This window comes from Paracoccidioides lutzii, assembly GCF_000150705.2.
Source record: "Paracoccidioides lutzii Pb01 unplaced genomic scaffold supercont2.1, whole genome shotgun sequence".
NCBI lineage: Eukaryota > Fungi > Ascomycota > Eurotiomycetes > Onygenales > Ajellomycetaceae > Paracoccidioides > Paracoccidioides lutzii.
In genome coordinates, this window is record NW_015440947.1 from 1,726,530 (window position 1) to 1,753,647 (window position 27,118).

A 27,118-nucleotide genomic window follows, 5' to 3' on the forward strand; every position below is an offset into this window, starting at 1 on the left:
GTCGGGATGTCTCGTTTGTTGAATTTTCCAAAGACCTTTCCTTCGAATCAACCCAAAGCGAGAGTGAAGACAGTACAACATTCGAAGCAAGCCAAGAAAATACAGGAATGCAAAACAAGCAAACAGGTAGGGGAAATCTTACAGAAATTGTGCATGTTCACAGAGCTATATGTACCATCGAAAGCGGGGGAAACAAGTTGGTGCAGTCAAACCGGGCATAAAAACGGATATCGTAAATCACGTAAACAAACAAAAATGAAAAAAAAGAAAATATCTCCAGAAAGGACAAGCTAAGTTGTTGTACCTATACAACAACAACCTGTCCCTCCTCGTCAGCCGGATCAGACGCTGTGATATCTCCATATTTGCTTTCAGTAACCAACGCAGGATCATCATCCAAATCAATCGCACTATCGTCATGGTTGTTGTTCAAGTTAGCACCACCAGTAGGCGAAATACTAGCATTCACATTCGCATTCCCATTCGCATCCGCATTCCCATTCGCATTCTCAACCGTAATCGAACTCTCTTCATTCCCAGAACTAGCTGCTGGAGACACCGACGACGCAGTTTCATTGGCCTGGGCTATCGGGGATATGTTCGTAAGTTGTGCTGACCCTTCTCCCTCTCCCTGCGCTGATGAATTTGAAGCAGAATTAGCTGACCCCGTCCCCGGTTGTGCCGTATGCGACTGCTGGGCTGAAGGCACTGGTGCTGGCGCTGGTGCTGTAGCATAGCTAGCTCCCTGTACAAATGACAACTCCAGCAACGCCTGTGAGTTGGAACTCATGAATCCAGCCTTCTCAGCCTGCCACCACATCATCTCCAGAAAGAACACCTTGGTCATCCACCACGCGCTGAAGCTCTGTGCGCCACCAAGAGTAAGTCCATGAAGCAAGAGCGTCCACACGGCATCTGCCTTGTCGATGATGCACTGCGGTCGATGATTGGGGAAGAGGAGTGGCAGGTTTAAAATGAACGCGATCCATCGATCGGGGAATTGCGAGTATTTGCCTTCATCCGAGGATGAATAGGAAAATTTCTGAAACCCAAGTTGCTCATCGTAGAGTTGCACATCGTCAGGGGATTCGTCGTTATCCTCGACAGGAGCAACCAATGCCTTTATCTGATGTTTCATGAGACTCACTACCCCTGCTAGGGAACAAGACGGGATTTTTGCTTTGGCAGCAATCTCGACCGGGTCAATATACGACACGAAATCCTGCCACATTCTCGTTCTATTGTCAGCATGAGAAAGCCATGCAGAGGCTGCAATCGCGGACTGGTTGACGTCTAACATCCGCTTCAGGAGATGGCAGAATACGCGTGCCGGCCTGAGTCTAGCCTCTGCCACATGGTCTGGATGAGATTTCATAGACTTTTGGACATATGTAACTAGTCCTTTGGATATGGACTTAAAAGCATTGAGCACCGGCTCCGGGACGACCTGAGTGGTTAAGGGTGCCACAAACGCAATCATCTTTTTGTACATCAGCCAATCACATTCTCTAATCCAAGGAGCAACCTCTGGGAGAGTTAGGACCTTGTGAACGGGAACGGTGAGTGTGCCTTGAAAGGAAGAAAAGTGGCGTAAGAAATTTTTCTCTTTACAAAAGCGAAAGCTGTCGATGACTGATATGCAGTGGGAGCGATATAGAGCTTCAAGAGCTTCAGCATTTGCACTATCGGCATGTGCGGGCAGGTATCCCTTTATACTGGGAAGCTTAAAGAGCGCGCTCTCCACAGGTTCAGGCTCATTTGGATGATTGAAGTGAAGCAGGTTATCTATCGCTTGATGAGTCTCAACAAGAGATTTATCTTCTGATGACATCATCCCAAGATTTGAGGATTGTAAATGGCTTAATAGAGTGTTTGTAGTGATGTTACCCTGAATATTAGGTTCAGAGGAAGTAGTGCCGTTTGAGTGTGGTGGATTTGTCACTGTAGCCTGGGGCTGTGAGGCACTGTGAGGGTTTGTTAGTCTACTGATCAAAGAGAAAATAAATAAAGAAGCTATTCACACCTGTCTTGGGCTCCATTGATGTTGCTGTTGGAAACGTTTTGCTGGGCAACACTAGTAACTCCAGCACTGTTACCTAGAATATCTACAGAAGGTCTGCGATCCTGCTCTCGAAGGGACAAATCAACATAATGGTATTTAGATTCCCCACGGACTCCCAGTCGCCGAGTTTGGACATTTGGAAAAATGATGCGAACAAGTTTGCCAAAGGAAGCTGGGTTCAGGACGGAAACTCTCTCAGTGCCGCACTGTTCTGCGTAAGAACAGTATACGCGGTCCCGACGAACAGATTTTTTGCTTTTCTGGCAGTTCTCTCTTAACCTAAGTGAGTTTGGTCAGTATTAGATCAAAAGCCCGGTTTTCTTTCCAATGTGTACCATATCATAGCAAAAACCTGTTTAACTTTCTCGGCCTTTCCTCCCGCGCCGTCATGCTTTTGCACTTCAGCAGCCATCTGGCGCAACGAATATCCATCATATTGACGCAGCAAGCGACGCAGCTCATTATCGTTCGCGAGCGTTGTTGTGGTGCTTCTCCGCTTCCGGGAGCCAGATTCTGAGACCTCGTTATCGGGCATCAGATGGTCTGGGATCTGATTCTCAACGCCATCATACAGGGCAGGGTAGTGGCTGTGATCGGGATGAACGTCGCCCGGGACACCGTTCGGGGGTAGCTCTGCTGATGGGCCATGAATAGGGAGACCATGGATTGGAAGGTCGGGGCCTTGATACGCGAAGTTAGTTTCGAACACGAGGGCTTCAGCAGCAGCAGCGTATGCTTGCAAGTTTGGGTCAATGACAATTGGGTCAAGAGCAGTACCATGATGAGAAGAAGTATTGGCCAGCTGGGCACCAAAGCGGATAATCATCTCCTCTGGGTTCGAAGGATACATTTGCTGATTTGGGCCATTATCTGGTTGCATATAGGATGGGTATGTCGTGGGGACATAATGGTCAGGGTGATATTGGGATTGGGTGGTGTTGGAGTGGATGCTTGCAGTCGAACCTCGCGATCTCGAGGGCCTACTGCTTCTGGGCACAGTGATGTTTGAGCTTGATCGCAATGACTCTGCTGCTTTCGGGCGGGTGCGTGACTGGTGCTGTGGGTTCTGCGGCAAGATATTGGAGTTTTGCAAAGGATGGTGTCCTGGGGCAAGTGTATCAAAGCAATATATATTTAGCCGAGAATTGCGACGAAAAATACTCCGCAAACACTGGGCAGCCGGTCAGGAGCAAGCAGCCCGACATCGGGAGATACATACCAATATCGGAAGCCACGTCTGGATGGTCCATATTCAAAACTTATTGACTGACTACTAACGGACAGCCAGTTTGCTGTGGGACCCCACGTGGTAGCGATGGGTTGGGAATTAAGGATATTCTTTGCGGACACTAGTTACGATAATAGACGAGGCCGGAACAGACAAACGAGGTACTGCGAAGGCCAATTCCGGGAGCAGGTAACTGTGGCGGAATCAACTTAAGGAGAGCAATCAGCGGGAGTGTGTAGACGAAGCTAATCAGGCTAGAGGGTTCTTGTTGTCTGGAGTCGGTGTTATCATGGTTGTCATCTTGTCGGGTGTGGATGGAGGTTGTGCGGTGCAGGAGGATGAGGGCTGGTGTTGTAAACAAATGTGGTTGTTGATGGGGAAACGCTGAGGCTCCAGGCTTGTGTGTTGTGGCTGCTTTGGGCATAGTGTGCTTATATCAGCGCTTCTTGTAGTTAACTATAGTTTTAGTGAACTGGCAGTGAATGAGCAGGATAACAAATAGTGAAGTATAGTTAAGTTAGTTAATAGTTAGTTAACTAACTTAACTATATTAGTTAACAAACGTTAACTAGTTGGGTTACTAATTATATGCAGAGTCATTCTAATTAATAACCTTGTGGAGCAAACAAGTCAAAACGCAGCAAACACCACCGTAAACAGCTCCTCAACCCTGCACAAATGGCCAAAATCCCGCGGGTAAATGACTCCATCACGTGAAACTGCCACAGGATTGGGAAAAAGAGCACACACACAACACACACGACTGGCTGAGTCAGCAGCACGCTCTGGATTAGTGAAGGCCAACTAGTTACGTCGGTTCGGTCAAATCTTGCACCCGAGCAGGAGGAGTTTGGTTTAGTTATGGACAATATATATCATTACCACCTGCTCTACTTACTAGGTTCCGCCCGCTTCCTCTTTACATAAAACGGTCCCGACCTTCCAACCTTCCAACAACCAATTCCACCATTCCAACCATTCAAAACTCCTCCCAACCATTCCATCATTCCACCTTTCCAACCAACTACCCCCAATACCAAGCAACCAAAACTAACCCCCCTTTCCCCCCCTCTTTTCCCGTTGTTGATTATTTTTGTATTCCTTCTTCACTCCGTCTGTGAGTTTTATTGACCGCTGCCAACCACTCTGCTCTCCTGCCATTTACGAATTGACGTCTCTAACAACCGCTGCATCTGGCATTCTCTGTTTCCCTCAGCTTATCCCTCATTCTAGAAGTCAATCACAAGTATTTCGCAATCCTTCACCACCAGTCCGCACATTCATCATCATCATCATCATCATCATCATCATCATCATCATCATGTCTTTCCAAGATCGTGCTCAGCACCAGATCGCTCAGATCGATAAAGAGGTATGTATCTCGTGCGGCTTCTCCAACACTAGTTTTGGGGCATTTTTTCTTTTTTCTTTTTTCTTCTTCTTCTTCTTTTTTTTTTTTTTTTTTTTTTTTTTGCTATTTCTAGATTGTGGGTGGGCTACAGATATCGTGCGCTGTGCAATACCTGGGATCCACACTGCCTCTACTTCCAGTTGAATATTGACTTGAGATATCGACAGCTGTCCAAATACCCCGCCCTGAACAATTTCGAGAGACAGACTTCAGTCCCCAAGGTCTATGCTTTTCTTGGCCTTGTTGGCATCTACTTCTTCCTCGTTTTCTTCAACATTGGTGGAGCATTCCTCGTGAACTTCGCGGGTTTCTTGATTCCTGGATACTACTCTCTACAGGCTTTGTTCACGGTCGCGAAGGCTGATGATACTCAGGTATGGTTCTTCTTTCTTGGCATTGAAGTTTACAGAAACTCTGTTTTGAATATCCATCCATCCCCCTGATCGTGATTGCTGACATGCTGTATTTGATATAGTGGCTGACGGTTCGTGCAAAAAATGACTTCCCTCACATCATCTACCCATGTATCCCTTACCCCAACCCACATGATCCTTTGCTAATCACATGCGAAATAGTACTGGGTCGTCTTCGCCTTCTTGACTGTTATCGAGAGCGCCATCAGCGCGGCCTATTGGTTCCGTATGTTTACAATGCTATTCCTAGACTGTGCGATCTTCTTTTACTACAGAACATAAACTGACAAAATTTGAGAGCAGCATTCTACTATCTTTTCAAGTTTGTTCTTATTCTGTGGATGGCCCTTCCCCAGACTAGGTAAGAATCCACTTATACTCCCATAGCCACAAACTCCTTTTATATTTCCACAGTGTCTAAATTCCTATGATAACAGCGGCGCACAACTCGTCTTCCACTCATTCATCCAGCCAGTTTTCTCCCGGTACTTCCTGAGTGGATCTACTGCCTCCAACCTTCGGTCCCAGGCAGACCAGGCCACCAAAACCCACTCGTCATAGAGATATCATGTTGGAAAACGCTGGTTCGATATTGAAAGGCGACACGTGTCGGCCTTGGCCTGACAGTGACCTGTTATGACAATCATGCCTTCAATTCCCTTTGTTTCATGAGACATGATAGTTGTTTTTGTTAAAGAATTTCCGCCGGCAGCTGTACACACACATACACACACACACACACAGAGAGAGAGAGAGAGAGCTCTATATAGTAACAACTCAGATACGACGATTGCAAATTATTATTTCTTGATTTTCAGCTCAGAGATGGATTTTTTTTTTCCCCGAGGAGTGCCGATTCTAAACGCAACGGAATTTTCGAATGTGAGAAATCCTGGAGGCTCGGGGCTTTTTCGTTGTTCTTCCTCTCCTTTCCTACTTGTTTTGCTATTCCTCTAGGCATTTCTATTACTATTACTATTACTATTACCATTCTTATTATTGCTGTCCACCTCTGAATTGTGTCTGTCTTGCAGTTCAGTTTACCAATTTGAGTATATTTTTGCTATTCGATTTTGAATGCATAATATATTTTTGACTCTTTCGCTTCGCAGAGAGTTGCCCCGGAACACACAATACCAGCAAGGGATTTTTGGTCCCTTCCCCATGCCTCTTTCGCGATATTCAGCAGAGGACCCACCTTACCCCATTGCGTGTGAATATTTGTCCGCCTTTGATTGCTTCAAATAAATCGCTTATATAAGAAGAGTGGGTGGGTGGGTGGTGGGATGGGCCCATCGCTGTGAACAAATCGCAGATGCAGCATGGCGGATCTGGGTTTCGTTGGGATTTCAGGAGAAGTTTATCATTTAGCTCAGTAAAGCCCAAATTTGTTCCCCCAGCTATCCAACTTAGGATTCAGGATAATCTGGTACGGGAACGGATTCGCATCGCTCGTGGTAATTGGCGGAATATGGTCTTTCTCCTTATTGACGACCGCGAGGATCTTAAACACGGCCTTCTGTAGCATTTTCTCCATAGCTTTTCGTACCTTTGTGCGGTCTATTTGCATTTCAAGATTGTGCATGTTAGCCTCAATCCAAAACAAATTCACGGGAGGGGCGGGAACATAGTTAACAACAAAAACATAAAATGGGACCGGGTGATGGGGGAAAACAGAAATAAAACCACCTACCCGACTCCGTCCGCGGCGTCGCAATCGTAACATTAACCGTCCACACCTCCCAACAAACCTCCTCCTCATTCATCCCCGCACCCACACCACCACTTCCACCATCCCCATCCCCACCACTCCCTCCCCTCCCCGCCAACCCGCTAACAAACCACATCGCCCCGGCCGCAACCCCCATCCCCCCAACCTTCCTCCTCCTCTTCTCAAAAAACTGCACCGCAATCCGCCCCCTGACACCACCATTCGGCCCATTCGCGGACGATGACAGATGCTGCCGTATCAGCGCATTGACGCGCGCGTCTATGAGTGTCTCGAGCTCGACGTCGTTGATGGCGGGGAGGGTTAGGTTGAGGACGTCGAGGAAGGTGGGGCGGATGCAGGGGAAGTAGCGGTGGAAGAAGATTGTGTGGAGGATTCCTGGGTTGTGTGAGGTTTAGGAACGGTTTTTGGGCTGGGTTCTTCGGGGCGAGCGATTGGTATGGGAGGGATGGGAGGGACTGTCTAGAACTCACCTTTTACAATGTCCTTGACAGAAGTGGGGTCCGCGAAGACTTCGAGGATATGTTCTGGCGGCTTGCGAGGGTCTGGCTTTGGCGATTGCATCATTTTTCCCTTTCTCTTTTCTTTTTCTTCTCCCTTGGTACTCTCGTTTTCTCTACTGGCTCAGTATATATACTCAAGCAAAACCGTTCACATGCGCTCGAAGCGCTCTCGGCGGAGTCCGGCTTTGCAATGCAATTGGGACGGCGGTTATCAACGTCAATCAATCGGAAATTCAACTGTTATCGTCAGGCCAGACACAAGAACCCGGAATTGCGATTGTATTTCCTTTCAACAGCCTTTCAGCTTGAATTCGCTTTGAGCATGTAAGGGAGTGAAAAATAGTTGTCGATAAATTTGTTCAAGTAAGAAAAGTGCGGGTCGAAAAGATGAGACTTCATAAAGATAAAGCGGGGTTAGTTATAGTCTGTTTTTCCCAATTTTATTTCGGGTTTGGTGGGGAGGGGTTGCGTTGCGTGTTTGTGCTCTTCGTCCGTCCAACTTAGGTTTGCTGGTTTCGTTCGCTCGTTCGATTCACTTCATCATATACATTCTAGCTGGCTTGAGCTGACCACGCAAGGTATATTAGAGGAAGAGGAGCACGAAGAAGAAACAACTGATAGAGGGCTGATTGATGGTTTATCAGACACGCTTGCGCATTGCCAACGTTGTTAGCTAAGTTAGGCCGACAGAGAGGAGTGGGCGGGGGCGGGGAGTGGAGTTGAAAACGAAGGGGAGAGGTCGGTTCCCTTACTACTTCTGGCAAAGGTTATTTCAAATTAACTATGGGATGTTCTTGTAAACCAGCTAGCTTATGAGGGTTTACTATTATGAGCACAGAGATTTTGCCCTCCACGCAGCTCTTCGCAGGGGATGATTATGATTCTTGAATTCTTGGGGCTGAAAAAGAAGTTTGGTCTACTACGGAGTTAACTAGTGAACTGGTTATCGATCAGCTCGGCATTGAGCGGTGTCAAGTTTAATGGTTGTTGAACCGTGTCGGTCGGCTTCCGCCGGGCCTGGGTCCTGTTCTCGCCTTGAATTAGGAGCTTCGATGGGAATTCTTGCTTGAGGGAGAGACTTCAACTCCTCCGTTGATTTTACTTAGGTGTTTGAATAAGTGGTGGGCAACTTTTGCTCATCTCGTTGTTTGATGCTTGATATCGTCATCTGCATGGAGCACACGCCCCGCGTTATGATGTAACTGGACGATTTAAAGGGGCAGGGATTTTCCATGTGCCTGTTTTACGGCTTCATTCCCTGGACTTTTGTATCACATGATTTTTAAGATGTATAACTATATTTGACATGTGTGAAACGGACCTCAGCGACGAAATTATGTAGTTAAAACCCGTGTCATGCCCCTAGTCTGAACAGAAGCATAGAGAGAGTATAAGGCACCTTGTGTCCTTCTAATAGAAAACCGATAATCTGCCCTTTGATGAAATTGAATCCAATTTCCTCCTTATTTCTAGAATGTGTGCAAGTCCATACAAATAAAAATTGTGGTTCCATCAAGAAGATATGTCCCAACGGAGGATGTTTGTTTTAAACTCTCCCCTAAATCCCATTACGAGAATAGCAATCAAACAACGCGCCCTTCTATTTAGAGAAAGATTGAGAAGCTTCCGATCAGGTCCCAGCATAATGGTTTCGACCCTCGTGGGCCGAACTGTAACTCGCGACCTTATGATAAGGTTACTTTGGAAAGCTGCGAGACGAAGCAAGAACTTGAACACCATTCACCGCTTTATGACCTTTCATTTTTCTTACGTGTATCATCCCAGTCAGGTGTTGTATCATGGCGAAAGTCATCGGAGCGCTTGATTCGGTCCTCTGTCATTTGTCCATTTGTCCACAGACTGGGTGCATCCCTCGTATTCGGAGAGCTGAGGAATACCTTCACTTGGGCAATCTGGAAAACAAACTCTCCATTAATCGGTCCTGGATCGAAAATAAAAGTTATCAGATAGAAGTATATTTCTTTGTTCCTAAGAGGAGTTGCGTTTCAGTAAGCTTCCTGGCCATAACTAAACCTTGGGATGAGTTAACTTGTCACCTTCAAACCAATTACGTCATTGCTGATATGTTCCCCACCAGCATCTCCCAAGATCAAGGCCGACCTTGCAAATGAAAGGTCCCTTCTTCCAGCACGAAGAATAATAGGGCCATCCAGGGACAAGCTTAGAGTGTCTTCATCTTCCAATAACCTGCCAATACTACATGTAACCACGTATTTTGGCTGCGAAATCTTGTTTGAAAAGAATTTCGGCCCGCACCCACCGCTAAATTGTTTATCCGACCCAACCAAGACCGTAATTTACGCCGTATTTGATTAGTCGCTGCTGCTAAATTATGGTGCGGCGATGTAAAAACGGTATTGTAACGAGCCACATGACTTGCGCGCGGCTGAGTAATTAGCCTTGCAATTTAGCCGAGGGATCTTAGTTGGGTTCTCGGACTACAACTTCCAACATCCCAATTCCATAGTAATATGGAAGAACAGCTATTCTTAATGCAGCCAGGGCTTGTCTCTCATTATCCTACGCGGAAGAGGTACTACCTATTACATTTTGCTTTGTTGTTTGGTAATCTGCATTTACTCTCCTGGAGCGGATACCCACAGACCATGAGATAGACCACATTTAGGTGCAGAATTGAAACCGCGACCCGTGACCTCGTCCCATTAAAAAATGATAAGCGCAACGAGACGCTGGTTTCGGCGCCATCGCAATGGTCTAGCTATTGGTGTTGGTGTGATTGGGGTGGGATACCTGGCTGGTCAATTTGTCTTATCGAAGATCACGGAGGCTAGGGAGCGCATGAGTAGTGAGAGGATAGCCCGAGAGAAGTAGGTGACACAACCTGCGTTAAAAAGACCTCGGTCAGGGATACATATATCCATATTTCACCGTGCTGACAAGTTGTTCCCCCTTTTCTGTCGTTCTAGCCTTCGAAGGAGATTCGAACAAAACCAGACTGACTGCACCTTTACCATTCTTGCCTTGCTTCCGACAGCTACGGAGAATATCCTTGAAGCTCTACCCGTCGAAGAGCTGACGAATGAACTGCAGCAGAAGAAAGCGGAACGCCTTGCAAAACTCAAACCTGGGGAGGCGACAGGGTCTGAGATCAGTTCGCATTCACCGAGCACAGCGGAGGATGATGTGCGGAGTCTTTCAAGTTTCCCAAGTGAAGGGTATGTGCATGCAAGCCAGGTCGGGGAGAGCGCTTCAGGAACAAATTCCCCGAAGCCAAAAGGTAGAACTCAATTATGGAATGATCTGAAGATTAATTGTGAGTGTGGTGGATGACACCAGATCTTAAGATAAATCGGGTTTGCTAACACACCAGGATAGCATTGACGAGATCGCTTACCCTTATCTACACCCTCTCCCTCCTGACCCTCCTCACACGCATCCAGCTCAATCTCCTCGGTAGACGAAATTATCTTTCTAGCGTGGTATCGCTGGCCTCGTCTCCTCAGGACCAATCAACCATCAATCTTGAAGACCATGATGACGACGGCATTGGACATGCCTTTGGCAATGACTTTGAAACCAATCGACGCTATCTAACTTTCAGCTGGTGGCTCCTACACCGTGGCTGGCAACAGCTAATGGACAAGGTCAAGGAATCTGTAGAAGACGTGTTTGGACCTGTGAATCCGCGAGAGGACATGACGCAAGAGAAGCTGTCGGAATTGACCCTCGCTGTGCGGAAGAAGGTCGAAGGGGCTACGGAAGAAGAGCGAAGGTAGGTCCTTTTTTCCCGTTCCTTCCATTGAAAAGTAAAATTTCATATATACTTCTTAGCTAGCTTGTTAACTCCCTAACCCACGTGGAAAGATTAACACCATGGCTCCCATACCTCCTCCCCTCCCGGGACCAGGAAGACTATGTCCTCAAAGAATCCGGTGTTCTCTCCGCCTCCGAAACCTCCTCCTCCCAAAACTCCTCAAGCCTCCGTCACCTCCTCGACGAAACCTCCGACATAATCGAGTCTCCCCAATTCTCCCAAATCCTCACCCTCCTCAACAACGAAGCCTTTTCCACCCTCATCGATACCAAATGTGCAGTCGAGGCCTTCAAAAGCAACCCCCCGCAGGACCCACGGTCAGACGAACAACTACAACAAGTCTTCTCATCCTCCTCAACCCTCCACCCATCCCCCTCCCCTCCCCTACCCTCTAAAGCCAAACTCGCCACCATCCTCGCCGTAATCGCCCGCCAAGCCCACGTCATTGGCAACGGCAATGATCCGCCAAACGAATACCTGGCCACCATGGAGCAAGGGGTTCGTGAACTCGAGGCCTTCGCGGCTGTCGTCTACAGCAGCAACTTCGATGTCAAGTTGCCCATCATCCCAGATCGAAAATCTGGTGAAGCGGTGGTGGCGTCGGGGTCGAAGAGGGATAATATATTGCAGGGTTTGGAGGACTTTTCGAGCGAGACGCCGATTGGGGGTGAAGGGAGTGTTGTTTGTGTGGATGGCGGATCGGCTGCGATTGATGAGGGCGATGCTACGTCCGGCTTTGAGAAGGTGTGGGGTAAAGCGGTTCAGCACTAGAATTCGTCGTGATATTTTCCCCCGTCTTTTCTTTATTTTCTTTTATTTGCATTGGATTTTGGACAATCGGGTGATCTGCTAACAATACCTTTCTTACCCCCCCCCTTCTCCCCTCCCCTACGCCTCCTTACACCACCTAATCCCTTACCCCTACCTATTTTATTTTATTTTATTTTATATTTTTTTTGACCCACTGAAACCTGGAATCATTCATCTCTTCTATGGAAGATAGAATACAGAATCTAAAGGGAAGATTCTGTGCTCTTTAGAGTAGATAGATATCACACTGGTTTATTGTTGTTGTCCGTTCAATTTACTTTCTTCTTTGGAAAGCTGTGCCTTGTGTCGGTTATATATATATATATATATATATATAAAATGAGCGAAAGAAGAGATTTGGAGATGCTTTAGCGGGTCACATATTTTCTACGGGCATTCGTGAATACATTTAATTATCTATGACATTGTTTCGAATTGTTTCCAACACCATACAAAGTGAACATCCAGCTACCCCGACAACAAGCTTAAAGTCGGGTCCGTGTAATTGCTTCGACCGCATCCGGCATCCTACGGTCAATGTACTGTCAAGTGCTCCGTTCTCAATCACTTATTCAGTCCCGACCTAGACACGTTTCGGGAATCTGCTTCTCTACCTAGTTCTACTAAAATCCATTGCCCTTTAACGCCGTATTTATGGTCGACTTAACTGTGTGTGTTGTTTAAAATGTATTCCCCCAACATCCTTGACTCGAAAGTAGCAAGCTCCGTAGCCCGTAATTTGGATATTTAAGACCAACTCAACTCCCTCCATGCCAAGGTACCTACCGCAGCATTCCCAGTAGCGATTTAGGCTAAATCTCATGACGGACAAACAAGGTCTTTACTGGATCATACACGAGCTTGAGCAATTATAATATGTGTTACTTTTGGAGATATCTCTGGCATGTGCAGCTCTCTGGGAGGCGAACAACCCCATCATCTGATGCATCTAGGCGGGAATTAGCTTGGATGTTCGGAGTAAACTAATGCTACGCGGGCCACTTTTTCCCTCCACCGCCCTCTGTATGGAGAGAGTCCACTCTTCAATCCCGCCAACCCATGAACCATGCAGGATGCAGGTAGCATGCTCTGCATGGAAACCTTCGGCTGGGAAAACCGTGCGGTGCCAGTGCATCCCACCGTGCTCTTTATCTCCACAAAATAGCCTCTTTGCGGAGTTGTTTCACCTTTCGGAACTCAACCATGGTTCCGCGCAGGCCATGCTTCGGGCCATGCGCCCATCATTTAGCCCGTCTAATGATGATGGCATCATAGGTCACTGGAGAGTTTAACAACTAGAATTAACCTTTTGGGCCTATGGTGAACGTTGAGCTGAAATGCTAGTGTTAACCACGAGCCCCCGGACGACAGCGTAAGTCAGCATGGGTCTGCGAACGGTCCTTATGAACGGTCTGCGAAGCGATGTTGATGCCTCCAAGGTTTTAGCTATTTAGTACGCTGGCCAGCGTAGCTCCGCTCCGTTCCATGTAAAAGGAGGCTGGAAAGAAGGTCCTTATTTATTATTTCTACATCCATTTCTCCCTCCTTTTCTTCTTTTATTTCTTTTCCCTTTCCCCGCATCCTTGTCTTGTCCACTCCAATTAACCTGTGGAGCGACATCTCAGGTTGCCTGGGTTCGTTCGCGCTGGAACGTTGCGGACCACAATGGCTTCAGTCGCCAGCTCCGCGGCCACGGCCTCCCCTTCACCCACGGTCAGAGCAACCCCTCAAGGAGGTGTTTTTGACCGTTTAAATCCCACGCACTATGACCCCAAAAACCCTATCACGCTCTTCATAATCCAGGTAAGTCTAAACAATATGTTATCCCTTAAATGATTGGTCGCTGGGCTGACGGTATCTTCATTCAACCAGGCAGGTATCATTATCATCGTATGCCGCGTCCTACACTATCCTCTTTCCAAGATCCGTCAGCCTCGTGTGATATCTGAGGTTATAGGTGGCATTCTTCTGGGGCCTTCAGTCATGGGGAGAATACCCGGATTTCAGCAGGCCATTTTCCCCAAGGAATCTATACCAAACCTTAACCTGGTAGCCAACCTTGGACTGGTTCTCTATCTGTTCATTATTGGAGTGGAAACCAATTTACGCTCCATGTTGAGTAATTGGAGGGTTGCTGTAAGCGTGTCTGCAGCCGGTATGATTCTGCCCTTCGGGTTCGGTTGTGCAGTTGCCTATGGCTTGTACTATGAATTCAAAGACGAGCCGGGTCTGGCCCCTATTAGTTTTGGAACATTTATGCTGTTCATTGGTATCGCGATGGCGATTACTGTAAGTTCGTTTTCTCAATACTACCACGCTATGAGCAATTTGTAACATGGGTTTTCGTAGGCGTTCCCTGTCCTTTGCCGTATCCTCACGGAACTTGAGCTTCTTAACACGACTGTAGGCGAGATTGTCTTATCAGCTGGTGTTGGTAATGACGTTGTTGGCTGGATCCTCCTTGCTCTATGCGTTGCTCTCGTCAATGCAAGTACCGGATTGACTGCGCTATGGGTTCTGTTAACCTGTGTCGGTTTTGTGCTATTTTTGACGTATGCCGTGCGCCCAGTGTTCATCTGGTATTTGAAACGCACGGGCAGTTTACATAATGGCCCCGATCAGTCTGTCGTCGCGTTGACTTTGCTTCTCGCATTTGCTGCCGCTTTCTTTACCCAGGTAATTGGCGTGCACGCGATTTTCGGTGGATTTCTCGTTGGTCTCATCTGCCCCCACGAAGGCGGGTTTGCCATCAAAACCACGGAGAAGATCGAAGATCTCATCGGGGCTGTTTTCCTACCGCTATATTTTGCTCTTTCGGGACTTAATACTGATATTGGCCTCCTGGACACTGGAATAACCTGGGGCTACGTGGTTGCTGTCGTCGTGATTGCGTTTATTGCGAAGGTTTCGGGTGGGATGCTGGCATCGAGACTGAACGGTCTCGTTTGGAGAGAAAGTGCTGCCATTGGTGTACTAATGAGCTGTAAGGGTTTGGTTGAGCTTATTGTCCTGGTAAGCATAATTTACCCTTTCTTCAACCGTTTCAACATTCCCTTCTATATAGTTGAGAGATTCACTAAACACAATAATGCAGAATATTGGTCTCCAAGCGAGAATTCTCAGTACCCGAACCTTTACGATATTTGTTGTCATGGCTCTTCTTACTACATTTGCTACGACACCGCTCACCCTTTGGATTTACCCGGAGTGGTATCGGGATCAAATGGAGAGATGGAGACGCGGTGAGGTTGACTGGGACGGAAATGAAATCTCATCTGACGGGGATCGTATGAGCAGCTCAGAAATCTCCCGACAAAAAGCACAACGCTCAGCTGCGCAGAAGTTCCTGATCTATCTCCGGCTTGACAATTTGGCCGGACTATTTACTTTCGTCTCACTGTTGGGTCCTGGGGACGCTTCGAAAGCTGTCACTAGCAAGGTGCATCACCTCAACAAAGGCGATAGGGCTGAGACGGTGCCAGACCAGAAAGAACGCCCCGTGGAGGTTCATGGTCTCCGTTTGACTGAACTTACCGACCGTGATTCCAGTGTAATGAAAGTATCAGAGGTCCATGACTATAGTTTCAGCGATCCAATTCTGAACACATTCAGAACTTTTGGTCAGCTGAATACCCTGACTGTCTCTGGAGCCGTCGTCATTTCTCCTGAACACGCCTATGCTGAAACAATCGTTAGCAAAGCTCGTGATATATCATCCGATTTCATCCTTCTTCCCTGGAGTGAAACGGGGAGCATGAGCGAGCACCAGATTCTTCTTCTCGATGACAAAAAGGAAAAATTCTCAACGGGTCCCCATACCGCATTTATCAACACAATCCTAAAGAATGCTAAATGCCCAGTTGGAGTCTTTGTCAACAAAGGTTTTGGAGGACCGCAATTAACAAGACCGCAACCAGGACATTTGAGTCGCTCCGTCAGCGGCACCAGTATCTACAAGTCAGCAGACATCACGCTGTCTCCGGCACTGAACCAAGGACATCACGTTTTCTTCCCTTACTTCGGCGGAGTCGATGACAAAGTAGCACTTCGCCTTGTCCTCCAACTCGCAAGAAATTCAACTGTAACTGCCACGATTCTTCATGTCGATACAACCGAGGCGCCACCGGATCTCGTCTCCTCAAACAAGGAAAACGCACCTGCTACTACCACCACTCCTTTACCTACAGCCCTAGCAGTCCCAACTTCCCAGGAACAGGAAGCTGCCGATGCCTTCTTCAACTCCATCCGTGACTCCGTGCCTGAAGCACTCAGTGACCGTGTCGTGTTCCAGAATCTGAAAACGACATCAGCGGATGTAATCACCGCTGTCTTGGATGCTGCGAGAGCGGATGTGGGGAAATCGAAAGACAATACCGGCGATCTTGTTATCACTGGACGCAACAACGTAGCCGTTAGGTCGCTGACACCTGCGGGGTTGTCTTCCTCCGGAGAGATTGGGTTGGAGGCTAAAAGGGCACTTGGTGCTTTGGGTGAAGCGATGGCGGCGACGTCGAATTTGATTCAAGCTAGTTTGCTTGTCGTACATGCCACCGCGCCGAATGTATAGGATATCTTGGAGTTGGGTTTTGTTAATTCAACCTCGGAGGTTCTTTTTTTTCCCCTCTTTTTTTGAACATATGTCCGTGACGAGTAGTGTATGCATTTTCCTCCTCTGCATTTAGAGATTGACTCCACTGCTTTTGTTTAGAAGGGATCTCTCCTCATTCCACATTTATTCCCTTTGGTATTTCCGTCTCAGGAAGAGGGTTTCGGTTTACTCTTATCTATAACGCGATCAATGATTACAAGAATTTAACTTCTAGAGCGGTGTGCTACTATATCTCAGGGTTTTCAATTCAGCCAACCATCTAAACCGTTCCTTTTCAACAATCTCACTCCTCAAATCTCCTGACCGGAAAACTGCCGTAGCCACTCCACAACCTCCTCCCAACCCCCAACTCCACCAGCAAGATTCCTAACAGCAGTAAATTCTCGTCCTCCCACGCTCTCACAAGAACGAAATGCTTCCGCCAAATGTCGACAATGTTGCCCATTAACGCATAGTCAGGAGGGCCATAGCCAAAGAAACCGGTTGTTACATTTGAAACCGCTGGCAGTCCGATATATTCCAAAGGCTTCTGAGAAGTATAGAAAGAAGCGTCACTTGAGCAAGGAGTCAAAACTTTGGGGGTCAAAAGGTTTCCCGGCAACGGTCAATTGTGTTGCTTATTTTGACGATATGGGGTTCAGCCGTACGTAGGTTGATGGGGAGAGGAAGGTATATCTTATCCTCTTCGCAAATAAAATCGGTTGGTGGTCCGTTTTGTCCTCAGTATTCTTCTGTGTTTACATTGATCAGGGGCATTTTAAGAGTGATAACAAGGTGTATTGACGGGCGGGGAAATTTAAAGTTGATTACGGCAGGAAAACCTTAATTTGTCCTAACCAAATCTGGCAACCCCCCACGTTTTGACAGCGCTTATATCATCTCGTGGGGGAATCCATAGTTATCTTAAAGTATAGATTATTCTTAATTTTCAGGTATTTCTGGTTGCGCGCATAATTAATTACACTGCTTTTTAAGTAAACGTTTGGAAATATCGGCTTTCAATACCAACTCGATACCAACGATACCAACGATACCAACTCGATTATGAACTGAATCCGCCTCTAGGAATCTATAAAAGACCAACATATATTCAGCAACACAAATTAAAAGAGTGAACAATCAAACTGTGAAAAGTAAAATAAATAAATGCAACAAAAATTCAAAATTCAAAAGGAGGAATGCATATCCCAGTTACAGCTGGTATCTGTATGACGGATTCAAATCTCCCAAATGAGGCTTAGACGCATCCTGATCCGGACCACCTGAAGCATCCACCACGGCCTGCTTATTACGACTGCGATTGCGGTTAAGAACGATAAAGAAGTATAAAATGCACATCGCAGCGGAAAGACAGATGAAGGCTATGCTTATGATGTATCCACGTCGATATTGGGGAGCATCCTTTTGGAGGAACGAGAAGGTTGCGATGATTCCGCCAACTACCGTTGAATATGTGGTTAATGTCTTGTTGTCTCGAGACGCAAAATTGGCACAGCGTATAAAAACGCGCATAGTGGTGGGCCTATATTTATTTTGTGGGTGGACAAGAAAGAGCAAGATTTTTGCTTCAACTCACTATTTCCAAAACCAATTTGCCATGCTGTACCGATGGACCTACGCTTATGACCGCCCAGATTCATGGTGAACCAGCAGATGACGATTGGCATGGCGCTGAATGTACCTGAGGTAACCAGAAAAAGGGCGGCATACTGAACTGCGCGGTGACCATGAACGTTGAGGAGGATGACGAAGCCTGCAATCGCAACGCAAATGGGGATAACGGTGAAAACGAAACGGTTACGCATGTGGTCGGATAGGTATGCGACGATAAGGGCTATAACGAACGTGACTGCCCAAGGGGGGATGGAGTGGAGTTGCGTTTGGATGGCTTTGGGAGCGTTGGGTTAGATATATGTCTTCGAGAAAAATCCCAGCTGATCTTTTGTATGAGGGGGGAACAGTGTGGCTCCACTTACGTCCGTAACCGTAGGTCCTGATGATGGTAGGGGCGAAGTAGGCGTATCCTATTATCAAAAGATGTCAGTTGGTATATGCACAGGGCTCACTGGCTGTGGGAAAGTTAAAGTGGCACGTACCGTACGCGGGAACAATAAGGCCAAAATACATAAATCCACCAACAAAGATTTTGTCTGTACAATGGTTAGCACCATGTCAGTCGGCACGTATAATTTCTCCGTTGCAGATAACATACAATCCTTGAAAACTTCAAGAACGTCTCTCCAACCAACAGAGACTTCATGGTCCGCAGTACCAACATCCTTGGCAAGCTTTGTCTGAACAAAACTCCGTTCCTCTTCGCTCAGCCATTTTGCATCCTCTGGGAAGCCAGGGATGAGAAAGAAGCAACCAAAGGAGACAATGCATGTTAACAACCCTTCTAAGATGAAAATCCATCGCCAACCAAGAAAGCCTCGAACACCGTCCAGCTTGCCTATTGCACTTGCAAGAAGACCCCCGAAGGCTCCCGCAAGAGACGTGGAGCTGAAAAAGAAACTGAATCGTTTCTGGGCTTCGTTGCGTTTGTACCACATTCCAAGGAGATAAAAAGCTATTTGAGAATTAGTATAGCTAGCCTCTTGGGGTATATCCGTCTACATAAAACAGGATCTAGAACGCACATCCTGGAAACATGCCAGTTTCAAACAAACCAAGAAGAAATCGTGTTGCAATGAGGCCTGAAAAATTCCGTACAAGTCCCTGGAAGAGAGTGGCGAGTCCGAAGCAGAACATGCATCCTGATACTGTATCACAGTCCGTTAGTCGGGATACGAGGTTTCATATAAATGGTGAGGCGTACACCACACGTGAGGTTTCAGCTTCTTCAGCAGAATATTTGATGGGATCTATAATCGTAAGTCGATTAGCAAATTTTCTGAAAATGATAAAACTGCGAATCTCCCGGAGCGTCGCAGAAATATACTATACATACCTCAAACAGAATATATGGCACGAAGAAAATAACGAGCGCAGCGTTATATTGGGTGCCGGTTTCAATACGAAAATCTTCCTTCAACCCGAAGATGGCCGCATTGCTGATATTGACTCTGTGCACGAACTAGCTGTTAGCCACACCTTGGTCCACGGTCTACATATTTTTTGCAACCCCGTCCACCTCCGATAGGCATACCGGTCCAGGAAAGCAAGCAGATATAGTACACAGAGCACCGGGAGGAGATGGAGATCAATCTTCCTCATTAACTTCTTCTCCGTGGTGGACACGAGAAAGTGCTCAAGGCCAACATCGTCCACTATCTTAGTGGAGCCTCGAGATGCTGCATCTTCTATAAAAGCAAACAGGTTAACATCGCAAAAGCGGAAAGCAGAAAAGCGACATTCCCCGCCAGTAAAACTTTGCGTACAATAACATGGGAGCAAGGAACACACCTTTCCTTTCCCCTATTGGACCTAAGCTGACTTCGTACATGTAGTTAGTTGTCTTTCTATATGAATTTTTCCAGCTGTGCGCGCCCGAGGCCGAAGTCTGAAGTAAAAGCGCTGAAGAGACGAAGGAAGGCTTGCAAAAGAAAAGAAATGAAAGCGAGGAACTTTAGGCCCTGTTGGCTTAGCTATTGTTAGCTTTCTTAATTAACCACAGCAAATACTTCGGATTTTTAAATGCCTAGCGCTACACAACACCGCTAGGGAATTCTGTGCAACTCTCCATGCGGCTAAGAAACAAGTCTGATTGGGTGAGGGAGTTTGATCAACGTACCTGAGAAGATAACGCTTCTGGTTGTTATAGCAGAAGATGGCAGTCCCGTGTGAGTCAATAAAGAGGACGAAGAAGGGCTGGCTTCGAAGTCTTTAGTCCGCTGGGTGGAGACAAATGCGGGATCGATTCATACCGCCTGGGCCTTGCTTCTGCGGGGAAGAGGACAAAAACATGGTTCGGTGAACTCAAAATCAGACAAAGTAGTAAATCCCCTAACCTACAATTTAGTCTCCAATTCTGCCACTCATTCTATCTACTCTGTCAATCTTCCTTTTCATCTGCTTGCCTATCAATTTCACAAGGCAGGCAGATTGGTGGATAGGTAGATTGGTGGATATGCAGATTTGTGGATAGATGAGGTGAGGCAGTGAATGTAGAATGAATTTCAGAGAAAAAGGGGACATGCCACTGCGCTGCTGCTGAATGAGCAGGGATTAAGAACAATTTTAGAAAAATAATGACGAAAGACTATATTGAAAGATTCTTAACCTTTTTTGTGAGAGCAGGGTTTCACATGCAAAAGCAGTGGTAAATTTCAAAAAAAGGTATAGTGAGACTATTTAAGGTTTTTAAGACTGAATTGAGATGACTCCAAGTGGTTGAAACTGATATCGAACGCCGAGTCACCGGCTCGTGGCAAAGTTTCTCCCCACCCTTTAACAGTGTTCCCACTGTCAATGTTATTGGAGTTGGGTAATGCTCAACAACGGATTTGGAGCCATCTCCACCCCTGCTGAATATTCTGAAGCATCCGTGGCTTTGTCTAGGTGGAACTTCCGGTTTGACACAACCTCACTCTGAGGCTAAGAGAATAAGACGATCCCATCTCCGTCCAATCGTTGACAGGGCTTTCAGCATGCAGGAATGGAAAAAGAAATAAACATGTCTATGAAAACCACTCGATAAGCTATAAATAGGATAAGCGGAAATCATCCTATGCCTGGTATCCCTTACATAAGTTACAGGTCGTGTGCAAGAGTATGCGGAGTAACATAGCATGGGGACTTCTTTCAACTCCGCAAAACTTGGAGCTATTGTCGTTCCTGGCGTCTCCGTCCCCGCAAACCTGAATGGACCAATTTCCCGGACCGAAAATAGTAATATAGGATAATGCATACCCCTTAATCATGTGGCCCTCACAGCCCTGAGAGGCAAAGCTCCCCAACGCGCAGCAGAATTGTTATGTGGTGATGCGGCACCGTCCGTGATGCAGCCTGACCGAGGGAAATTCGTCAGTTGATGCTTTAAAGGACCATTTTAGCAAAAAATAATTCCTGGATTGGGCGTAGTTTGGGCATTGAAATTTCGTTGAAACTACCTGGTATCTTGTATTCTCATCGTCCTCGTTCAGTTATGATCATCACCCGGGACAGGTTGTAACTGAGGATTAAATAAGGTTTTATGCTTAAAAGCGCCATGGTTGCCAAGCTCAATGCCAAGATTTGTTGCGGGTAACCTTTCTTCCACAAGCTGCCTTGGCAACAATTTATTGAAACCAAGTTGCAAGCTATCATCACGCTGATTCTAGAAATATAACAAAAGAAAGTAGTAAGTCCAACAAATGCCAGGATTACAATACTTATGTATCTGCCTTTACAGTGCAAAAAGTTGTATGTCTGACCGCCAAAAAGGAAAAGAAAATAGCTTGTAAACAAAATTGAATACCAGGAGCCAACTGACAAAGTGCCAGACTACTAAACAACCAAACTATCTATCTATCGGAATTGCATAGCCGGGAAGAACCTAGGCCCAGCGAAGCCATGGGCAACCACGCTCTGGATATCAATATTCCCTCCACTAAAAGGGCTCCATAGCTTGATAAGAATGAATCTTCCAGATCTGGAAATTGAATATATTAGCACGGAAAAGCGCAAAGATGGGATGAAGAATACCACATACACAGGTGGATCAAACTTAATGCTAACCATACTCTTCTCCTTTTCAATGAAGAAACGAGCATGTGGCTTCATCACTTCTGTGTCGTAAGATGTTGCATTGATATGATTCAAGGCATCTCTGCTCCGCAGCGAAGATGAGGGTTCGATTAAACTGGGCACTAGCCGTCGTCTGCCCCTGCTAGTAAAATTACCAACCGCTTCTACAGCATTGACAACTTGCCTCATGCGACGTCGCAGCCGACGCTGATCACGAAGAAGGGAGTCAGAGGCCAATTCATAACTATCATCGCTATCGGTGTCGAAATCCGGACAAATCACCTCCGATTCCAACTGTTCTAAGCGCATTCTGTCAATATCGGCTAACGAAGATGGATCCTCATTATTGATATCATCGTCAGACTTATCGTTAAACTGGGTTGTGATGCGCAAGTCAGACGAGGAGCCTCGATGGAGGGAGAACCTGGTGTTCGAAGAGAGTGTTGTGGGCTCATTATCAGAGTCTGACCAGCTTCCCGGGCCTGTTAGCGCTGCCCTTTCTAAAGACTGCAGAGGTGATCTCGTTGAGGATAGATATCGCTGAGAAAAATTTCCTCGAGCATGTCGGCGTCGACGGGACCTTAGTCTAGATGGGGAATACACAATTTGGTATTGAGCGGTGCGCGCCAAGAGCTCATCTGAGGTCATTGAGACAAAGACCATCCCTTCTTGAATGCTAAATGGACGAGGATTCCAGTTAATATTTGAATCTCGACTTGTTATGTGATAGGATCAAGATCACTTACGGAGCGTCGAAGCCCGATTTGGGTGCTTTAATGACAATCTTTTTCAGGCAGAAGGGTGTCTCCCCTTGGTGACGAAGAATCAAATTACATCGGTCACTTTTGGTACAGTAAACTGATGAGTCGTTGAGAAGAACATTTTCCGGATACGAGTTTTCTCCGTTTGTTTCATACGTTCCTCCGTCACAGCTGACAATCTCCATCTCCAAAGCGCCCGGTACAACTTGGCCGAAGTGACCATAGCTATAGCCTTGGATCCCCTCCCTCTTATCATCAGAGTCCAATTTGCGCCTTTTCGGTCTCCATCGACTGCCACGACTTTCGGCAGCTCTGTCCTGAGAAACGGGAAGGGAAAGTCCTGCCAGGGGAACAGGCTCATCAAGAGCAGAGTTAAAGGACGTCCCTGAAGCCCGCACCGCAGCTCGCCGAAGATTATCCCATTCGCCGAAGGACGTGGTTCTCCGGGTGTCAGCATCGGTAGCGTCCATGGCCATATTTAGCCGATCCACCGCACCCATCCGGGGACGTCTTTGCCCAGTTGTGGGTTCATTCGATCTTCTGCTTTGTTCTGACCTGGGCTGGGTTGTTACAGGGACAGAAGTATCTGCCTGTTGGCCTCTTTCAAAACCGATTCGCTCCCCAATATTTTCAGAGTCATTCTCGACATGGGAATCGATGATGCCCTCTAAGGCCTGTAACTCTTCATGAAAAACGTTGTAAGTGCTTTCGCGGGCGGTTTCTCGCCAGCGGGACATTCGAGCATCAAGTAAGCCTTGTAGGTGTTGTAGTCGGGTGTTCAAACGCGTACGGTACTGTGCCCGATCCGCGGGGCTCCCCGGTCGATTGTTGCGATCAGAGGAACCTGGGAAATCGAAGTTGCCAGACTATACGGTAACATTAACAAATGGGCTGAGCATATAAGAATAGAATGAACAAGTAATTTTTGATAATTTTGATGGAAATCGGCATGTCATGTATGTGTAGTGTAATACGCAGGCTAACGTACCATTGTGTGGAGATGAAATCGATGAGCAAGAACTTGGGGGGGATGATTGCTACGTGGTGGCTAGCACAGAGTATCAAATTTGGGAAGTGTATAACGTCGGCAAAGAGAGCTAAACTCCCAATATTTATAACGTATTTATAGCTTGTCGTTGGATAAACCCAGACACCAACGTGGTAAAGGACGGGCGGTGTGACTGAATCTCATCAGATACGAAGAGGAGGCGGAGGTGCCGTGTTTAGCATGAGAGAGAAACTGCCTAAACTGACCTACCTCAGGTATGAAAATTGCTGTGTATGTGCGAGGCAGATAGAGTAATCATAATAGTGCCTAGAGATGGCTGATGCAGAGAAAGAGACGAATGTCATCACTTGCAATTCATGTTTGTTTGATGATGGTGGGAAACGGGCGAGGCTGAAACTTGAGCCCCGATTCAGCATGGACCCCATATCCCCACGTGACCGCAGGTGATCATCACCTGGGCGGCCACTCTGAGTATTTGGAACATCTACAAAACCTCAAACACTATTCCATACATCAATCAGGTGTAAACTCGTATTAGTTTGTCTGCTGTGCTATTTCCATTGTTGATACATCAGCCATTGACCTCCTCAGAGGAACAAAGCTCCAATTCCATAAGCCTAGTTAAATATTTCCCCCTTAGAAACTCTCTGTTCTACATACCTATATCAGGCGACATCTCATACTGCGGTCAAGTGTATTTCTGGCGTCTTAAACCTCCCTAATCTCAATCATGACATCAGATAATACTGGTAGCCAAATAACAGCAGGTGTGCTTCCCTTTTTCTTTTTCTTTTTCTTTTTCTTTTTTTAAAGAACCAGAGGTTTTGCTAACGGAACATCCAAGATGAAATTGCTCTCTATGACCGTCAAATTCGGCTATGGGGTGTAAAAGCACAAGAAAAGTGTGCAACAACCCCAGAATCCCGTTAACAGCCTTCAACTAATTTGGGATTTTGGAATGAAATAGACTTCGGACTGCCAAAATTCTTCTCATCACTCTCAGGTCACTTGGCGCAGAAGTAGCCAAAAATCTTGTGCTAGCTGGAATTGGATCCCTTACGATCATAGATAATGCTACTGTTAGAGAGGAGGACGTTGGTGCTCAATTTTTCCTCTCGGAAGATCATATCAACCAAAACGTTAGTCCTATTTACTTCGTACAACTCCCGTAGGCGATCGCAGAGCTGATGAACATCACAGAGAGCAGAGGCTGCAGCTCCTCAAATTCGTCAAATGAACCCAAGGGTACAGGTGGCAGTTGAAGCTGTCAATATCAGATCAAAACAACCAGCATTCTTTGCATCATATGACGTAACCATCGCAACAGATCTGGACTATGACACCCTCTGCTGGATAAACAATTCCTGTCGAGTGGCCAATCGTCGTTTCTACGCCGCAGGAATTCATGGGTTTTACGGCTACATCTTCTCCGACCAACTTAGCCATGACTTTGTAATCGAACGAGAAAAATCAAACGTCGCCTCTTCGACCATCGAAACACCCACCAGAACAATTCTGGACGTGAAAACCAAAAGGGAAAACGACAAAGTTATAGAAATGATCACAAAACGCGAAGTCTACTGTCCGCTCATACTTTCCAACACCTCTTCCCTGCCTCAGGAGTTCACTAAAGTGCGCCGTAAGCGCCTGCAGGTAACACCCCTTCTCACCTGTCTACGTGCCCTTTGGGAATTCCAACGCGAAATGAATGGTAGTTTGCCCACAAGGGATGATCTGGAAACATTCATTCGCCTCGCCAATGACCGCCATTTAGAACTTCGTCTAGATATTTCCACTCTCACCGCGGAATTCATACGAAGTTTCCTTGACAATCTTGGCAGTGAATTGAGTCCCGTCGCCGCATTTTTGGGAGGCGCTGTTGCTCAAGATGTCATTAACGTTTTAGGCGCAAGGGAGCAGCCATTGCAGAATCTCCTATTGTTCGATGGCGAGCGGAGTGTCGCACCTATCTATTCGCTTCATCCGATTTTCCCGGAAGAGTGAATTGGCGGTTTTTTTTTTTTTTTTTAGAGGAGACTAGGATTGAGATACCCTTGTTGTCGGAATGGGATTTTGCAAAGGACTTGTTATTTTTGCTGCCTTTCTGCTTCTGGGTTGATGTTGGGTGGGTTGGTTTTTCTGAGCAGCATCTTAGTTATACCCACTGCGTCAGGTCTCTTGCTCACAACATCTCTGGGTGTTAAACAATTTCACGCGGAAAATTTGCCTAATGTCCTATTCGATGTATGGACGATATCGACACTACGAAGAAACCTCTTGTTAATGTAAGGATTATAAGATGGATGTTACATTAGAGTTTGCTATGCCATTCACCAGACCTATAATTCCAGGTTTTCGTTTTTCTCCACTACAAACAGGATGCAGGGGTGTTTTGGATTTTGGGAGAACAATCATTTTGATTGTTCCGTTTATGTTTCGGATGGCTATCTGTTTGTAAATTCTCTTGAGTTAAAGCGAAAGTTTTTCAAGTTAAAGAGAAAATGGGTGGCATACTGAGGGGAGAAGTCAAACTAGAGGGCATTGTCAGAAGTTTGAAAAAATTATGTCGACGTCAACACAAAAAGGATTGAATGATATATAGACACAATACGTCCCCCATTCTGCATAGTTTCCACGCCAAAACTATGATTAATTACATATAATTAAATAAACAGGCAAGTGGAAGGGAGAAGGGAAACGCAGAAACATGAAATAGATAAAAAATATTAGTTGAGCTGAGAAGTAGAAAAGACGAAGCTCATTTTATAAATGGAAGCGCCAGAGTGTTATGGCGCACGTAAAATAAATAAAATATATAATCGGTAATTACACAACCGGGACACCTAACTATAAGAACACTCCAACTGACAATAATGCTCATTGCTCCCATCTCGACTCTACGGATGATTCAAAAAATTGCATAGTTGCTGCAAGTAAATACACCAAACCATTTTGGAGGGGAAGTATATATAAAGAAAAATATACAAATACATATGTATCTGCACAAAAATTCCCTCAGGAAACAAAATAATGCTATGAATTTCCATGTATAAATACCAAATGAAAAATACAGACCAAGATAGCCAGCACCACCTCCTCAAAGGATGTCTGGATGGACCG

General features: G+C 46.3%; 9 protein-coding genes across 9 annotated transcripts; 4 read left to right on the forward strand and 5 right to left on the reverse strand.

Moving 5' to 3' along the window:
* Positions 1 to 304: 304 nt before the first annotated feature.
* On the reverse strand, positions 305 to 3,714 carry PAAG_00480 (DNA damage and replication checkpoint protein Rfx1; the record flags this gene model as incomplete). Its single annotated transcript, XM_015844033.1, has 4 exons — positions 305 to 1,964; positions 2,024 to 2,341; positions 2,398 to 3,166; positions 3,456 to 3,714. The coding sequence occupies 4 exons, from the start codon at positions 3,712 to 3,714 to the stop codon at positions 305 to 307; spliced, it is 3,006 nt and encodes a 1,001-aa protein (XP_015700368.1).
* An 897-nt stretch (positions 3,715 to 4,611) lies between these two features.
* On the forward strand, positions 4,612 to 5,675 carry PAAG_00481 (membrane biogenesis protein Yop1; the record flags this gene model as incomplete). The annotated part of the gene is made up of 6 exons (XM_015844034.1): positions 4,612 to 4,673; positions 4,775 to 5,075; positions 5,177 to 5,185; positions 5,277 to 5,340; positions 5,418 to 5,475; positions 5,552 to 5,675. The coding sequence occupies 6 exons, from the start codon at positions 4,612 to 4,614 to the stop codon at positions 5,673 to 5,675; spliced, it is 618 nt and encodes a 205-aa protein (XP_015700369.1).
* Positions 5,676 to 6,486: 811 nt separating this feature from the next.
* Positions 6,487 to 7,410, reverse strand: PAAG_00482 (hypothetical protein; the record flags this gene model as incomplete). Its single annotated transcript, XM_015844035.1, has 4 exons — positions 6,487 to 6,674; positions 6,808 to 6,899; positions 6,945 to 7,221; positions 7,317 to 7,410. 4 exons carry the CDS (start codon positions 7,408 to 7,410, stop codon positions 6,487 to 6,489), a joined length of 651 nt encoding a protein of 216 aa, XP_015700370.1.
* Positions 7,411 to 9,094: 1,684 nt separating this feature from the next.
* On the reverse strand, positions 9,095 to 9,423 carry PAAG_00483 (hypothetical protein; the record flags this gene model as incomplete). The annotated part of the gene is made up of 2 exons (XM_015844036.1): positions 9,095 to 9,335; positions 9,419 to 9,423. The coding sequence occupies 2 exons, from the start codon at positions 9,421 to 9,423 to the stop codon at positions 9,095 to 9,097; spliced, it is 246 nt and encodes an 81-aa protein (XP_015700371.1).
* Positions 9,424 to 10,037: 614 nt separating this feature from the next.
* On the forward strand, positions 10,038 to 11,913 carry PAAG_00484 (peroxin 3; the record flags this gene model as incomplete). Its single annotated transcript, XM_002797899.1, has 4 exons — positions 10,038 to 10,195; positions 10,295 to 10,641; positions 10,704 to 11,100; positions 11,193 to 11,913. 4 exons carry the CDS (start codon positions 10,038 to 10,040, stop codon positions 11,911 to 11,913), a joined length of 1,623 nt encoding a protein of 540 aa, XP_002797945.1.
* A 1,704-nt stretch (positions 11,914 to 13,617) lies between these two features.
* Positions 13,618 to 16,519, forward strand: PAAG_00485 (K(+)/H(+) antiporter 1; the record flags this gene model as incomplete). The annotated part of the gene is made up of 4 exons (XM_002797900.2): positions 13,618 to 13,755; positions 13,825 to 14,241; positions 14,302 to 14,964; positions 15,047 to 16,519. 4 exons carry the CDS (start codon positions 13,618 to 13,620, stop codon positions 16,517 to 16,519), a joined length of 2,691 nt encoding a protein of 896 aa, XP_002797946.2.
* Positions 16,520 to 17,752: 1,233 nt separating this feature from the next.
* On the reverse strand, positions 17,753 to 20,006 carry PAAG_00486 (transporter of Nicotinic Acid; the record flags this gene model as incomplete). The annotated part of the gene is made up of 10 exons (XM_015844037.1): positions 17,753 to 18,000; positions 18,138 to 18,449; positions 18,538 to 18,585; positions 18,658 to 18,711; positions 18,774 to 19,130; positions 19,201 to 19,323; positions 19,380 to 19,425; positions 19,512 to 19,626; positions 19,710 to 19,863; positions 19,967 to 20,006. The coding sequence occupies 10 exons, from the start codon at positions 20,004 to 20,006 to the stop codon at positions 17,753 to 17,755; spliced, it is 1,497 nt and encodes a 498-aa protein (XP_015700372.1).
* Positions 20,007 to 22,009: 2,003 nt separating this feature from the next.
* Positions 22,010 to 23,980, reverse strand: PAAG_00487 (hypothetical protein; the record flags this gene model as incomplete). The annotated part of the gene is made up of 4 exons (XM_002797903.2): positions 22,010 to 22,133; positions 22,194 to 22,904; positions 22,975 to 23,855; positions 23,978 to 23,980. 4 exons carry the CDS (start codon positions 23,978 to 23,980, stop codon positions 22,010 to 22,012), a joined length of 1,719 nt encoding a protein of 572 aa, XP_002797949.1.
* A 748-nt stretch (positions 23,981 to 24,728) lies between these two features.
* Positions 24,729 to 26,002, forward strand: PAAG_00488 (DNA damage tolerance protein rad31; the record flags this gene model as incomplete). The annotated part of the gene is made up of 4 exons (XM_015844038.1): positions 24,729 to 24,765; positions 24,843 to 24,900; positions 24,966 to 25,137; positions 25,199 to 26,002. 4 exons carry the CDS (start codon positions 24,729 to 24,731, stop codon positions 26,000 to 26,002), a joined length of 1,071 nt encoding a protein of 356 aa, XP_015700373.1.
* Between the last annotated feature and the right edge of the window lie 1,116 nt (positions 26,003 to 27,118).